We start from the raw sequence: 16,559 nt of genomic DNA, 5'->3' as shown, positions 1-16,559 counted from the left end.
GTGCTCGATTTTATACCCCTGTCAGTGACGTGTGTGGCTGAACTAGCCGAATCCACTCATTTGAATGGGTGTCAACATACTTTTGTATATATAGTGTATCTCTATGGATGGCATTTGTAGAGGGAAATGCATATGCAGCATATATGGTAGGCTACAGTAGCCTGCCTTACCACACTCCCATGCCGTGGGTAGGCTACATTTAAATTCCTGGGGTGTACATGCATCTCACATGACTGCTGCATATTACTGTAGACATTGTGTCAAGATCGGCAGGAAAACCAATGGGGTTCCTCTCTGTATGTGTGTGTGTGTGACGTAAGGGAGGCGGGTCGGAGGCAGGTCTGCGTGTATGTGTGTGAGCGAAAGAGCGTGTGTGGAAGCCTATCCGCCAGGCTGTCGGCTCCTGCACTGAGGCACGGTGTGTGTTGCGCGGCTGACCTCGCATTGAATGGACTAGATTTTCCCAGCCACGTAAGTACACACCACGGCCGGAAAGGATGTCTTGCTGAATCAAGGGAAAGGCCTGGGAAAGTCGGCCATCCCTTAATTCCAGCAGCTGAAACAGTCGACGACAGTAACTTCGGTTTTTAAAATTCGTCGCAAAGGACATCCACTTCCGAACACAACAAAGGGCTACGAATTCTGGATGGTTTTCTCTCCATATTTGGTCGATGGCAATCCCCGAAGCTCGCTGCATTTGTGGAACGAACAAGGCCCATCTGACACTGGCCTGGTAGCTATGAAGCAATAGCATTGCTTTTGCTATCAATAATTAATGTTGATTTTATATATAGCCTACGGTAGCTTGCAACGTCGGTGCGATTTTAACCGCGGTTACTTTGTATGGTCTCAGTCTGCAAGCTATTAGACGGATACATTGTTTCTATTTTCTGAAACGTGTCATGTAATTCAATTAATCTGCGGGATAGTTTTATGCTAAATATTCAATATAGCAGTCCAATCGTCATTACAAAGCTGACATTCGGTAGGATTTGAGTGTTTCGTTTGTAGCAAATCGGCATTGCTGTCTCTCGCACTCTGAAAGCGTTCATGCTCAAATGCAGCACTCTCTCTTCTGCAAAGGGCTGCCGTGCGTTATGGGGCAGTGAACAATGATCTTGTTTTAGTCCTACAGCTGGGTAGATAAAGACCACATATTGCAAAAAAATATCTTCGAATTGCCTCTTTCTTTGCATGTATTGCATACGAGCCCTCCAGCTGTACATATATAGCTTGACATAGCCTAGTCTACGTACTACAGTGTAATAGGTGCCCTTGCAAAGGTAGCACAAAATATTATCTAGATTTATATTTTTTTAAACGGCAGCTACAAAGTATTGGGCCACAACAACCAATCTATTGACTCAAGTTTACATCCCAAAGAAGTGCTGCTACACATCCCTGCCTTCGAAGAGAAGAAAAACCCCGATAGTTTGGAAGTATTTCAGGGAATCCTGATGAACATACAAAGATCAAATCCCATCAACATCTCGCGTTATGGGAGATCACGGCACAAAGCAACCGAATTCGAGGAGTTATCTTGCTTGAGGACAACAGAATCCAGCCAGAGTTTCAGTCCTAACCTAGGATCCCCTAGCCCCCCTGAAACACCAGATTCCTCCCACTGTATCTCCTGCATCGGGAACTACCTGCTCCTCGAGCCATTGGAGGGGGACCACGTTTTCAGAGCCGCCCACCTGCACACCGGTGAAGAGCTTGTATGTAAGGTGGGTATTCGAGCTATAAGAGTTGTATGGGCCCTTGGGTTGATTGACGGTCGCGTTAGTCATAGAGAGATTGCAGCAGATATGGGCCTATATTGTAGCAAACGTCATGCAAATTCCGATCATCTCGAGGAGATCACACTAGCCTAACCATAAAACACCATATTTGGTCAATCCACCAGGGTCGTATGGAAGTTGAATGTAGAATAGAATTATAGCACTATAATAAACCTGAACTTGCTCACAATGCAGCCATCTATTTTAGATATACATATATATAAATATACAGTAGTTACATGTTTATAGCTGTAGGGCAGGCCTAGCTGGTTGCCTTTTTTAATGCAAATTACCCACGGACTGTCCAATAGGGCATGCACAATTAAACAATGCACTGTATAGATAAATACCCGGTGTTGGCGCGAAATTTGTCTCCTGATATTTTATGCATGAATTGGAAATACAGAAAAGTGAATGGAGTGCAAAGCAGGCAGACCAGCTCGCGCGTGTCTCGAGAGCTATGTGGGTCCGGTTGCATGATGTAACGTCGACAAAGCAGTTAGTAACTGCTCTCACAAACTAATAGCCCGTGTAGCACTACCCAGTCCTTTGTTCCTCATTGTTAAAAAATGAATATGAGGTTTTCCCTCATTCTCCTGCGCATGCAGCCTGGTCTCATAGACTAGACGTAATATAGTAAATTAAAACCTGGGAAACTGAAATTAGTAACAAATGTTACGTTTGGTATGGTTACATAAGACAGATGGTTACTTATGGCAAAACCTACAGTAGGTGGGTTGGTAGGGCGTATAACGCAAATGTCTAGCCATCCAAAGGTTGCGAGTTTGAATCTCATCAGTGACAAATTTAGCATTTTAGCCCTCGGGGCTCCCGAGTGGTGCAGCAGTGTAAGGCACTGCATCTCAGTGCTAGAGGCAACAGTAGAGATGCTGGTTCGATTTCAGGCAGTATCACAACTGGCTGTGATTGGGTATCACAACTGGCTGTGATTGGGAGTCCCATAGGGTGCGCGCACAATTGGTCCAGTGTCGTCCGGGTTAGGGTTTGGTCGGGGTAGGCCGTCATTGTAAAAAGGAATTTGTTCATAACTGGCTTGCCTAGTTAACCTCACTAGGGTATGTGGGACGGTAGCGTCCCACCTTGTCAACAGCCAGTGAAACTGCAGGGCGCCAAATTCAAAACAACAGAAATCCCATTATATAAATTCCTCAAACATACAAGTACTTTACACCATTTTAAAGATACACTTGTTGTAAATCCAGCCACAGTGTCCGATTTCAAAAAGGCTTTACGACGAAAGCACACCAAACGATTATGTTAGGTCAGAGCCAACTCACAGAAAAACACAGCCATTTTTCCAGCCAAAGAGAGGAGTCACAAAAAGCAGAAATGGAGATAAAATTAATCACTAACCTTTGATGATCTTCATCAGATGACACTCATAGGACTTCATGTTACACAATACATGTATGTTTTGTTCGGTAAAGTTCATATTTATATCCAAAAATCTGAGTTTACATTGGTGCGTTATGTTCAGTAGTTCCAAAACATCCGGTGATTTTGCAGAGAGCCACATCAATTTACAGAAATACTCATAATAAACATTGCTAAAAGATACAACTGTTAAGCATGGAATTTTAGATCCACTTCTCCTTAATGCAACCGCTGTGTCAGATTTCAAAAAACTTTACGGAATAAGCACACCATGCAATAAGCGCTCAGAGCCCAAACAACCCAAACATATATCCGCCATGTTGTGTAGTCAACAGATGTCAGAAATAGCATTATAAATATTCTCTTACCTTTGATGATCTCCATCAGAATGCACTCCCAGGAATCCCAGTTCCACAATAAATGTTTGTTCTGTTCGATAATGTCCATCATTTATGTCCAAATACCTCCTTTTTGTTAGCGCGTTTAGCCCAGTAATCAAAATTCATGAGGCGCGATCACTAGGTGCAGACGAAAAGTCAAAAATTCCGTTACAGTCCGTAGAAACATGTCAAACGATGTATAGAATCAATCTTTAGGATGTTTTTAACATAAATCTTCAATAATGTTCCAACCGGAGAATTCCTTTGTCTTCAGAAATGCAATGGAACGCAAGCTAACTATCCCGTGAACGCGCCTGGTCAGCTCGTGGCTCTCTGGCAGACCTCTGACTCAATCCCCTCTCATTCACCCCCACTTTACAGTAGAAGCATCAAACAAGGTTCTACAGACTGTTGACATCTAGTGGAAGCCTTAGGAAGTGCAATATGACCCTATAGACACTGTGTATTCGATAGGCAAAGAGTTGAAAACTACAAACCTCAGATTTCCCACTTCCTGGTTGGATTTTTTCTCAGGTTTTTGCCTGCCATATGAGTTCTGTTATACTCACAGACATCATTCAAATGGTTTTAGAAACTTCAGAGTGTTTTCTATACAAATCTACTAATTATATGCATATTCAAGCTTTTATGGCTGAGTAGCAGGCAGTTTAATTTGGGCACGCTTTTCATCCAAAATTCCCAATGCTGCTCCCTACCCTAGAGAAGTTAAATCAAGGTTAAATAAATAAAAAATTAAATAATTAGCAACTACTTACTACTTTGCAACTACTTAGCATGTAGCTAACCCTAACCTTAACCCTGTTAGCTAACCCTAATGCTAATGTTAGCCACCTAGCTAGAATTTGTAACATATCATGAGTTTAGCAAATGCTTAACATATTGTACGTTTTGCAAATTCGTAACATATAATACGAATTGTAATTCATAACATAGCATAGAAAACGGGTGATGGACATCCACAAATGAATACATACCATACGAAACATACAGTACCATACTAAAATGGAGACACTTATTTACTTACATAATAATACGAAATGCTCTGAGACCAGGTTGGCACATAGCACAGAGCTCCGCTTTTCTTTACTACCAAAATGACCCACCATTTCCCACGGTAAATGGGTGTATAATATAATCATGTTTCAGTTTTTCTAGTGCAATATGAATATAATATATATGAATGTAGTTAAATCTCCAACTTGTTGTTGTTTTTCTCATAGGACACACATCACCAGAGGTTCTGAAAGATCCGATATGTGGTCGACTTGTCGGATAGGACTTCAATTTGTGCATAGGGCAACCTTTTGGCCTTTGTTTCCACCTCTGTACAGTACATTATTGACTTAACTGTAAATCGACATGAATGTAAATACCCTTACGGTAACTCTTCACATGAAATTCCACTGTTTCCACCACTGTAAAGTACATTATTGACTTAACTGTATATTAGGATTATTGGCGCATTGGATACATGTACCCTTTGGTACATTCAAATGATTAACCCTAAACAAGGTCATCAACCTGACCTGATTAATAGGAAAAATAGTTTGTCTAAAAGCACACAGGCCCCATCGGAGCACAGTCCTAGATTTATAAGTATGGCCTTTGGCACTGTAACTGCCACCGCCAGCGAGCTATATTTATACATCTGACCTCCATTTTTACTGAATGTTGCCAAGCAACATCAAAGATCAATTTGTAATCTAAGAATTGACAGTTTACTGCCTAGGCGTATTAGTAGAACCCAGCTACAATTGTAGACCTTGAGAAGCACACACACACTGCGGGGTGAGCCAGAGCCTGCTGTTTTCTACCCATTTATCGACTTGGAGTCGAGAGGCTCGTTCACCTGGGCCTGCACTTGCTGAAAGTCAAGGTGGAGAACTGAGGGAGAGGGGTTACTATGGAAACCGGGGGAGCCTGTAGCATATGCAAGGAGGGCGACAGCGCCAATGTTGCCAGAATGTTCACGTTCAGGTATAAATGTATGCATGCAGAATATGGAATGGTTACCCTGTAGTTCTATGTGTCTACCTTTCTATCTGCAGCAGCAAACTAAATGTTGCACCCCATGGAAAGAACCTTGGTCTGAAGGTTCTGGAGCCCTGGGGGCGTAGGCATATTCATTAAGGTGAAACATTGGAGAAATATAGAGCTTACCCCGGTTCTCTATTCTACAATCACATCTGTTCTAGTCTACACAATGTGCTGAGCAATGACTGTCATTTCCATTGAATACTAAACTCCTTCCCTCTCTTTCTCCCCGCCCACCCCCTCTCCCTGCTCCCTCCCCCTCGCCCAGGTGTTTGAGATAGGCCGTTACCAGGAGTCCCTGGCAGCCTACTTCGCCCTGGGCAGACATGAGCACATCAACCAGGTGGTGGAGATCCTGCTGGGGGAGCAGCGGGCCTACGTCTTCTTCGAGAGGAGCCACGGAGACATGCACTCCTTCGTCCGCACCTGCAAGAAGCTACGCGAGGACGAGGCCGCCAGACTCTTCCGTCAGATAGCCTCGGCTGTGGCGCATTGCCATGACAACGGCGTGGTCCTCCGGGACCTCAAGCTGAGGAAGTTTGTCTTCCGGAACGAGGACAGGTGAGGAAGAGGGCGGGGTGAGGAGGGGTGATGGATGGATGGATGGAAGGGGGGAGGGGGGGGGGGGGGGGCTCTTTGTAAATCGATGTGAATGTAAATAATCCTACGGTAACTCTTAACATGAAGTTCCACTGTGTATTAACACTGTAATTACTACAGTAACAATGTAGTTGTTACATAATAATGGAGTTGAGCAGTTTCTATTTAGATCAGAGGTCGCCATATTGGAGGTACGCAATATAACTAGAAGCACACACACATGTATGTGGTTTGGGGACAAGCAGGGAGACTGGATACAGTCTAGACTCCCGGCCAGCTAGCTGGTTAACAGTGAAGCAGAGATGCCAGGAGTTGCTTTGTCTGACAGATGTTCAATTACATTGGGATTTACCATGTAAGGCTGTGGCACAGAGTAATGAATCGGTTCTACACCGACATCAGCTAGTGCAGGCTGTAGTATATACTGACCCCTGGTGGTGGGCTGTCCACATTTATCACTATAGTGATCCAGGAGAACAGTGATAAAAAAACATATTCTAATGCTGCTTTTTTAACTGACTGTCGAAGCAAGCATGTGTTGTTCCTGGCACTGACTGGATGCCCTCTATCTGAATGCCCCAGCCCAGACACACACTGAACTCAAGTCAGCTTTGTGTCTTCTCCTCCAATGGTTGAGGTTACATTGGGCGAAGTGTAAGCTGATCCTAGATCTGTTTAGGACCTCATTCTGCTCCAACCTGACAGTGGAGTAGAGGCCCTTTATCTATGTGAATGTGTGACTGCGTCACCCTCTGGCTCTGCTCATTGAAAAGGGAAGCTGAGCCACACTCATTTCATAGCAGTCTAACGACCTTGGCTGCCATGACATGACCAATCATGTGACAGGGTGGGATGTGAAACCCTCCGCTGAATGATTGATGGGGGCAGAGCTTGGTTCAAGGGGGTGACGAGAGACACTGGGGTGGGGACTGGGGGTGCATCTAATTCTAAGTGGCTTCCTTCCTCTACTCCTGTCCTTGTATCCTCTCCTACATCTAGACTGATCGGAAAACACAAGCTAGCACGAGATGAAAACAAAACAAAAAGAAATCGAAGCAGTACAGCGGTAGGCTACTGGGAATCTGCTTTTGCCTATCCAGCTCTTTCAAATTAGTGCAGATGAAGGAAAGGAGATGAGGAGACCGGAGAGGACGCCACTTCAGACTATTCAGAGTCACCCTGGCCAAAAGCCAAGTCCCAGAGCTTTTGTGGCAGGCCAGAGAAGGGAGAGAGAGAGAGAGAGAGATAGGTGTCCCAGTAAGTTGATATGGCCACAGTATTTGCAGCGTGTGGTGACAGACTGGGAAACCTGCTTATGTCATCATGGTTGAGTTCAACACTCACTGTCCCCTGGGAATGGTTATAGACCATACTTGCTGGGATTCAACATCAGCCAGGGGATATCTAGAACCCAACCTACAAGCACTGTCCTTACTGTACCAGACAGTGACCTCTTAACCCAGCAACGTGTTTCAATGTATTTTTAACATCTTTATGGGGGTCATGCTTAACATGAGATGCTATGTAAGCATTCTAATGGCTGCCTAGAGTGTTTGCTGGTATGTATGTTGTAGGTAGCTCTTTTAGTGACATTTACAAATGGGCTGCTTATAAAGGTTATTATCGGACCCATTGAGGTAATGCATTGGTTGCATACTCTCACCTACCTGAAATCAAGCTCCTAGAACAAAAGAAATCTGAACAAGTGAGGCGGAACGGTACAAAATCCCGCAATTAACACAAAGTCAAGCCTAAGCCCAAATCAGTGGAGGTGTGTGTTTGAGCACTTGTGCATGTGAGTGGAAGATATTTCTGGAATATGCATTAGCCACTGCTGCAGCTCTGCTCTTCTCCTTAATTAACCTTTTACTGCAGTGGGCTAAATCAGTGTCACACAGAGTGTTTCTTGGTAACCCTAAACAAATCTACTTTGAAACCAAAGTATACACCTCACACACATGGTTATGGACTTTAAAAAAAGAAGACATCTGTACCCAGTGGTGGAAAAAGTACCAATTGTCCAAAATGTTTATTAATTATGAAATTATGAAAAATATTAATAATGGATCATTTAACTGCAGGAAAGGGCTACAATGGATGAAGTGTTCAGTTCTCCCTGAATATGTGTGTGTGCGTCTCTAAGAGCCCACTTCCACGCAAACAGATGGAGCCACTTTAGGTGGAGCCTCACAAGTGTCCCTTTCTCATCTGTGTATGGGGTCTGTATACCGTGAACCACTCCAGAGTCCTCATCAGTCGTGATGCCTCTGAACAAGCCTTCATTATGATCTCAGAGAACCATGGCTGTGAGGGTCTGCTTTGAAAAGAGACGAGGCTTAATGGTTCTCTGTTTTAAATGTAAAAAATACACTGAGGATGATAACATTTTTGAGGGTTGATTCCGGTTATCAATTTTATTTTTTAATTTTTTTTCTGTTGGTGGATCAGCTTAATATTGCGGAAAGAATGTTGCTTCCATCAATGTAATTGTCTGCATCTTTCCAATCGCCCATATTTTTTTTGTAAATATATCCATACAACGCATGCATACATAAACACATATATACATACACATACCTATATAGACATACATACTTTTTTAAAGAATATACCTTTATTATTATTCCCCGGTCCCCCAATTGGAGTAAACTAATAAACACTTCTGCTTTTACCTTCAATTTATACATCTTATACACATTTTACAAACTCTTCTTACCACATGCTTGCTCAAGGCCTCTGAACTGAAGTCGCCCATAATGGCGATTCTTGGACTGGAGAGGTCTATTGAATCAGCCGGGCTATAAATAGGCTGATGCATGCTGGCTGGCTGGCTGGGTGCGCTGCTCTTATCTCTGTGAATGGAAATGTCAGATGTAAGCCCCAGGCATTATGTGCTCTGCGTGATTTAATGTCCAAAGCTATGGATCGGCGATGTCCATCACAGTGAATTACATTGCGATCGCACTAGAGGAGGGCAACTGCCTACAGTGATCAAGAACTGTGCGGCAGAGGCATTTCTATACTCACAGTGTACTTTTGATTTTATGGACCAATTACATTTAAATGAGAAAATGCATCATTGTCCATCGGTTATATAAAAGGTCAGGTATGATTCTTATCAGAATGTATTTTGTGTTCATCCTCCTGTGGAATGAGGACTCTGGGCATTAATAGTTGTTTGTTGTCTGTTCTTGTCTCCCTCCAGGAGCCTTGTGAAGCTGGAGAGCCTAGAAGACACCTACATCCTGGAGGGCCATGACGACTCTCTGTCAGACAAACATGGCTGCCCCGCCTACGTCAGCCCCGAGATCCTCAACGCCAGCGGCAGCTACTCGGGCAAGGCGGCCGATGTCTGGTCCCTGGGTGTCATGCTGTACACCATCCTGGTGGGCCGCTACCCCTTCCACGATGTAGAACCCGGCTCCCTGTTCAGTAAGATCCGCCGGGGCCACTTCAGCATCCCAGAGACCCTGACGCCCAAGGCCAAGTGTCTGATCCGGAGTATCCTCCGCCGGGAGCCTGCAGAGCGTCTCACGTCCCGGGAGATCCTGGAGCACCCCTGGTTCTTATCCTCCGGGGCAGCAGGTGGCGCTGTGGTCCAGGGGAGAGGGGAGAGGGAGCAGGAGCAGACTGTGCCCGAGGTGAACATGGAGGAGGAGCTGGATCAGTTCTTCAGCTGAGCAGACAGGAAACAGGAAGCACAAAGGGAGGACTACCCCACAACGCGGAACAAATGCGACACGCTCGGAAAGAGCCTAACGGTAGATTAGTTGTTTAGCAGGTGAAACATTGTCACTCACAGAAAAGGTGTTTCCATCTTTTTTTCTTTCCATTCCATGGAAAACCAACCTCGAGGCGGAGCCGGGTGGTGAATGGCTCACAAACATCACGGTGGCGGGACTTCTGTTAAGAGGAGTTGCCGCCACTAGACATGCAAGTCGCAAACAATGTAGCAAACATAATCTTTTTTTTCTTTTCGTAGTGCTTTTAAAAGTAGATACATACGACATGTTGTGACGCTACAGCAAGCACGAAGGGACACAAGACCTCAGCCAAGGAGAACAAGACACATGTCAGTCAGTCAAACTGCTACTACACTCCTCTGAGTTTTCACACGACCAGGTATAAATTGCCCACTAACCACAGATCTAAGGTCAGATAACCCAACCCTCAAACCTAAACCATTATTAGGAGGATTAAAACAATATCTGACCCTGGACCAGTGATTAGGGCCAACTTCTACCTATTCCGTTCGAACAATCATCAAGACAGATGACCTCAATTTTTGGTTGCTCACTCATTGTTTGTCTCTCATTACCTAACATGACCTTTGATCCTAGGTTATAAAGCTCTTACTGACATAGAAGACGGATAGTCGCTCAATTATTGTACGTACCCGTCTTCAGAAACCTGTGTGCTTCATCATCTTTTTCTGTGTAGCCTTATTCCTCTTCCCCACTTATTGTGTGCATTTCTTTAATAAAACTATGTTCCACCACCATTCATTTATCATTAATTAATAAGGCTAGGTTTTAAGTCTGATATCACCTTGTATTAAGCTATCCCATTCAGTTGTTACTGCTGCTTTGATATCTTCTCCTTAACCTTCATTTGTAACCTCTCTCTCGTTAAGCCTTCACCAGTTGCATAATGCACTTGATTTGTTTAGGCTCAGTGAACGATCGTTTTCACCTCTCTAGATGCGCTTTCTCTATTTAAGTTTAGCTTTTCATTTGTAGGAACGGAAAACGTTACGTTTTATTTAAATTGTAACATCAACTATATAAATATAAATATATATATATTTAAAAAAACATTGCAGGGTTTTTCGTTTCTTTTTCAGAGATTCCTTTTACATGTATGTATTGTAGGCAATATTTTGGACACAGGACAGGTGCGATGGGAAAAAGGCTGTCCGAAGTTTTTAGAAAAAACAATTCAACTTTTGTGCCAGTATTTCTGTGCCCCCACCACCCATGCCGACTTCAGTCACCCTTAATATATTTTATTTTGAACTTGAAACCAATTATTAAAAGATACTATCACAGTAACATGTTCTGCAGTAGCCCATGTTGATTTTCTTCTGCCTGCGTAGGTCCTGTGAAACTGTCCTGTTCTGAATGGGTATCAGTGGACATGTTTTGTCGTATCTCAATGTTACTTGAATTTGTGTTTTTATTAACTAGTCCTCGGCATGTGCCCTATGAATGCTATCGCCTGCCTAGCGGGGTGAAACAAAACAAGCTTGTTTTTATAAAAGTAAAAACACAAGTGAACATTTTATCAGAAATTTGCTATTTTGAGTCGCTTTTAAAACTGACTATTGCTTTTACTTTGTTTCGTAGAATGAGCTGCCCATATTTGCGTTTAGTGCGGATTTGGTGCTAATGTTCAAGGAGTCTTTTTGTTTTGGAGGGGAGTGGTGCATGGTGGGAATTCTGCCTCGGATGTTCTGATTGTAAAATGTAACAGATTTTTGGTGTTTTGTCCAAATTTATTCAGTAAATAAATTGTGAACTGCACATTGGGTTTGATTCTTCTCTCAGCACATCATAGATATTGTATCTTCATGACATTAGGCCTCTGTATATTGTTACTCAAGCCACCCTGATGGTTATTACAAAGTGCTTTATATCGGGGATTGCGTCGTGTCTAAACACTAGCTCAGGCCACAGTGATGTAACCGCTGCGTTTTCCTGGAGTACATTACAGTATGAACACTTTAGACATCTTTGGGTGAAGAGCACCTAAACACATTACAGAATGTCTCAATGCTTAAGTGCTGAGCTCACAGTGTTAAATTAACAGATATAGTATTACCCCAATTAAGCGTAGTGTATTTGACCACGCACAATGTTGAGACTTTCCACCTGTTAGACTATACATTAGGCTAGTTCACTTCAGATACTCTGCTAATGCAGATAGTATCCATCTGTTACACACGACAGACTTGAGCAGAAAGTAGTAGTATTTTGTAGTTTATTTGAAAATACCAACTTTTCAAATACTCAATGTAGTCCAATATAGTTTTTATAGAGTTTCAACTAAAAGGCAACTACAGTGCATTCGGAAAGTATTCAGACCCCTTGACTTTTTCCATAGTGTGTTACGTTACAGCCTTATTCTAAAATGTATTAAATTGTTTTTTTTCCCTCATCAATCTACACACAATAACCCATAATGGCTAAGCAAAAACATTATTATTTTTTTTTTGCAAATGTATTTAAAAAACTACTGAAATATTACATTTACATAAGTATTCAGACACTTTACTCAGTACTTTGTTGAAGCAGCTTTGGCAGCAATTTCAGCCTTGAGTCTTCTTGGGTATGACACTATAAGCTTGGCACACCTGTATTTGGGGAGTTTCTTCCATTCTTCTCCGCAGATCCTCTCAAGCTTTGTCAGGTTGGATGGGGATCTTCACTGCACAGCTATTTTCATGGCTCTCCAGAGATGTTAGATCGGGTTCAAGTGCGGGCTCTGGCTGGGCCACTCAACAACATTCAGAGACTTGTCCTAAAGCCACTCCTGCATTGTCTTGGCTGTGTGCTTAGGGTCGTTGTCCTGTTGGAAGGTGAACCTTCGCCCCAGGCTGAGGTCCTGAGCGCTCTGGAGCAGGTTTTAATCAATGATCTCTCTGTACTTTGCTCCATTCATCTTTGCCTCGATCCTGACTAGTCTCCCAGTCCCTACCGCTGAAAAACATCCCCACAGCATGATACTGCCACCACCATGCTTCACCATAGGGATGGTGCCAGGTTACCTCCAGATGTGACTTTTGGCATTCAGGCCAAAGAGTTCAACCTTGGTTTCATCAGACCAGAGAATCTTGATTCTTTTAGGTGCCTTTTGGCAAACTCCAAGAGGAATACTTATGTAAATAAGGTATTTCTGTTTTTTATTTATAATACATTTGCAAAAATGTCTAAAATCCTGTTTTCGCTTCGTCATTATGGGGTATTTTGTGTAGATTGCTGAGGAAATGTTTTTATTTAATTTATTTTACAATAAGGCTGTAACGTAACAAAATGTGGAAAAAGTCAAAGGGTCTGAATATGTTCCGAATGCACATTACCTTTCAGAAAACCAAATAATATTTGAAGGTATTTGAATATATGCAAGTTATTTGAAAACAAATAAAAATGTATTTGAAAACTACAAGATTTAGTTGAATTAGTCTAAATATATGATCATTAGCACATGGCTTGGATGGCTTTTAGATATGAATCCTTATATAGCCTATAGCCTAGAATTAAATACACGAAGGACATAGAATCACCGCAACATTAGACTAGATCACTTTTGTAGCTTCAAAATGAGTAACAAGTATATTTTCATGAGTGAGACATAAGGTAATACAGCAACACTTGACATCAAGTTCTTATACATGTGTAGTAACTTCGTAATTATTGTTACACAGGCACAAAAACTATGTTAAGTGTTACTTGGAATGCTAACAGTAACACAATATGACTAAAGTGTCCAAAGGAAACTAAATATTTCAAAACCGCCTTCTTGAATCAACAACAGCCAAGGCAGATCTAAAATTATGTTCGTTTGTATTCTGAGTAAACTATCCCTGGGTATAGTGTGTGTTTGAAACAAAAACACACCCTCAGATGGACAAATAGGTTTGAAATTGTTTTTGCTGAACATCCAACTTGCTGTTTAAAATGTTTGCAAATGGCTTTGAATTACTCTGCAGTACTTTCATGAATTGCAGCTTTCAACCGTTTCAGTGGCATCTTGAAAGAGTCCTACAGTAGTGGAGTGTCACAACTTATTTATACTTATCTGTACAAAATATTATTGCTTAATTGCTTTGACTTGATGTACACCTGGGGAAATGGACATTCAGGAGAATGGATATTTACAAAATGTTCACATAAATGTGTTGTGTAGATCCAATATGACTGTCAGTTAGATTGGAATAGTATAGGTGTGTCATGTACTTCTAGACGTAGTGAGTGGAGGAGTCAGGCGCAGAGAGCAGGGTAGTAGATACGTGGATAGTTTATTCCCAAAGCAACAGTGTCGGTCAACGCCACACACACGGACGCTAAAAGACCCAGTCCAAAACAACAGGACGAAACGGTACGGGAAAAAATAACATCCACAGAAATCACACACACCAAATAACAGAAAAACAAGCCCGCACAAAAGCCGGCGGGCCTACCGGGTTAAAATAGCCCAAAACCAAAACCTAAACAAGAAACAGGTGCAACTAATCAGACAACACTAAATGAAACAGAAAAGGGGATTGGTGGCAGCTAGTAGGCCGGCGACGACGACCGCCGAGCGCCACCCGAACAGGAAGAGGCACCATCTTCGGGCAGGATTCGTGACAAGGTGATTGTGTGACCCCTGTTCATTCTATTTCTATCTTCAACATGCAGTCCCAAATACAGCCCTGCCTTTGGCTGTGGTGATCATGACATTTTGTCAGCCGGTTATTGTCATGCAAATGACTGCCGATCTCATGGTAATTGGCCATTAATTAACATAAACAGGTTATGCATCTCCAGGCCTCCACACATACAAGCCACTGATGCACGCCTTTGGAACATCTATACCATCACAATAAATCCATTATTTATTTTAGGCAGGTCTAAAGAAACATTATGATATGAAAAAATGTATTTCAGAAGAACAGAGTATGAGTTGGCCTACCCTACTGTATGTTATCTGGCTATGCTCCGTGCCATAGGCTGTAGGCTAGTTCATTTAGCTGACAAGATATGCTTATAAGTCCCGTGCCATTTTTTAATAGTTTTTTATAGTAAGAAGAATATAATTGAATTTAGCAGAATAAAATAGAAAGAATATTTTTCCAATTCCGGAGCAAGTGTGCATATGAAGTGGCTATGTTGAGTGGAAAAGGGATCATTTGAAACAGGTCATTTTGCTAAATTTAGAGTTATTTGGCAACTTTGGTTGTGAATGACACAACCCTTAGAATGTCTAAGAAATCAAACCATATATGGGCTGCATGATGCAACAACGTATAGGCTATTGATGATTGGGAAAAAGTCGCAATAAAAGCTTGCACTCTGTTCCGTGCCTCAGGCTGCACAGGCTGTTCTCCCATGAAGTGATCATATTTTCACCCGTCAGACTATTCTCAATTTAATATTGTCTTTACTAATATGTAAAATATGTTTCGATTTAGAATGGCCCATGATCAAATGGACAGGATCAGGGGCAGGGGGAAAAATACATGTCATCCGTATGCACTGGAATAGTGAATGGAAGCCACTTTCCCGCAGTTCGTTTATCAATCATGCGAGGTAGGCTACTCCCAATTTATGGCAGAGCATGTGCTTAATAATAGCTGAGAAATATATATAGTAGCAGCTGGGATCCTTTTTAGTGGGAACCATCAAAACTCTGCTTTCACATGTGATTGCATATAGAAATGTCTGGGCTTGTTTCACTCCACGCATCAAACACTGTTTGAGCAGCATGCAGCCTCTCGCTGGGCGACAGGTGATATTCCGGCCCAACTCTGTATGCCATGGGCTCTCCAACCCTGTTGCTGCAGCTACCCAGTGCTTAATTTGGGAAACAAAGTGAAATCTGTTCGCATGGTGGTGAGACATTCTATAGCTAAAGGTAACGTGTCAGCCTAATCATTATGAAAATATAAAAATGACCTATATCTTCCGGCACTACGGGGTGCCTGAGGACATGACCCCGATCAGAGACTCCCAGTTCACGTCCAGGGTCTGGAGAGCGCTCATGGAACGTCTGGGAGTCTCGGTCAGCCTCACCTCAGGTTTTCACCCCGAGAGTAACTGGCAGGTGGAGAGAGTAAACCAGGATGTGGGTAGTATTCTGCGGTCATATTGCCAGGACCGGCCGGTGGGAGTGGGCGGCATTCATTCCCTGGGCAGAGATGGCCACTCCCAATGGGCCGTGAGGCGGCAGAAGGCGATCGCCGACCGCCTTCTCACCTTCAGTGACTTCCGCCGAAGTCGGTCCCTCTCCTTCTTCGGGCGGCGTTCGGCAGTCGATGTCACCCGGCCTTCTAGCCATCGCCGATCCACTTTTCATTTTCCATTTGTTTTGTCTTTGTCTTACACACCTGGTTTCAATCCCCCAATTACTTGTTCATTATTTAACCCTCTGTTCCCCCATGTTTGTTTGTGAGTAATTGTTTATTGTATTGCGGTCCGTATTTGTGGCCTTGTATTTATACGACGTGTATTGTGATATATTTGAGGAAAATTGCTTTTATTACTCATATCTGCTGTCCTGCGCCTGACTCATCTCACCAGCTAGACACAGACGCTTTACAGCTAGACCAATTACTGTATGTACCAAAGACGTCTTAAATCCATGTTTT

General features: G+C 42.8%; 1 protein-coding gene across 1 annotated transcript; it reads left to right on the top strand.

Annotated features, from left to right (window-relative positions):
* Positions 1 to 333: 333 nt before the first annotated feature.
* On the top strand, positions 334 to 11,733 carry LOC120024410 (tribbles homolog 2-like). Its single transcript, XM_038968648.1, has 3 exons — positions 334 to 1,727; positions 5,880 to 6,172; positions 9,417 to 11,733. The coding sequence occupies exons 1-3, from the start codon at positions 1,458 to 1,460 to the stop codon at positions 9,889 to 9,891; spliced, it is 1,038 nt and encodes a 345-aa protein (XP_038824576.1). The 5' UTR covers positions 334 to 1,457; the 3' UTR covers positions 9,892 to 11,733.
* The last annotated feature ends 4,826 nt before the right edge of the window (positions 11,734 to 16,559 follow it).

Source organism: Salvelinus namaycush, chromosome 29 (assembly GCF_016432855.1).
Source record: "Salvelinus namaycush isolate Seneca chromosome 29, SaNama_1.0, whole genome shotgun sequence".
Taxonomy (NCBI): Eukaryota; Metazoa; Chordata; class Actinopteri; order Salmoniformes; family Salmonidae; genus Salvelinus; species Salvelinus namaycush.
Note: the sequence above shows the minus strand (reverse complement) of the source record. Positions and strands in the feature narration are given on the sequence as shown.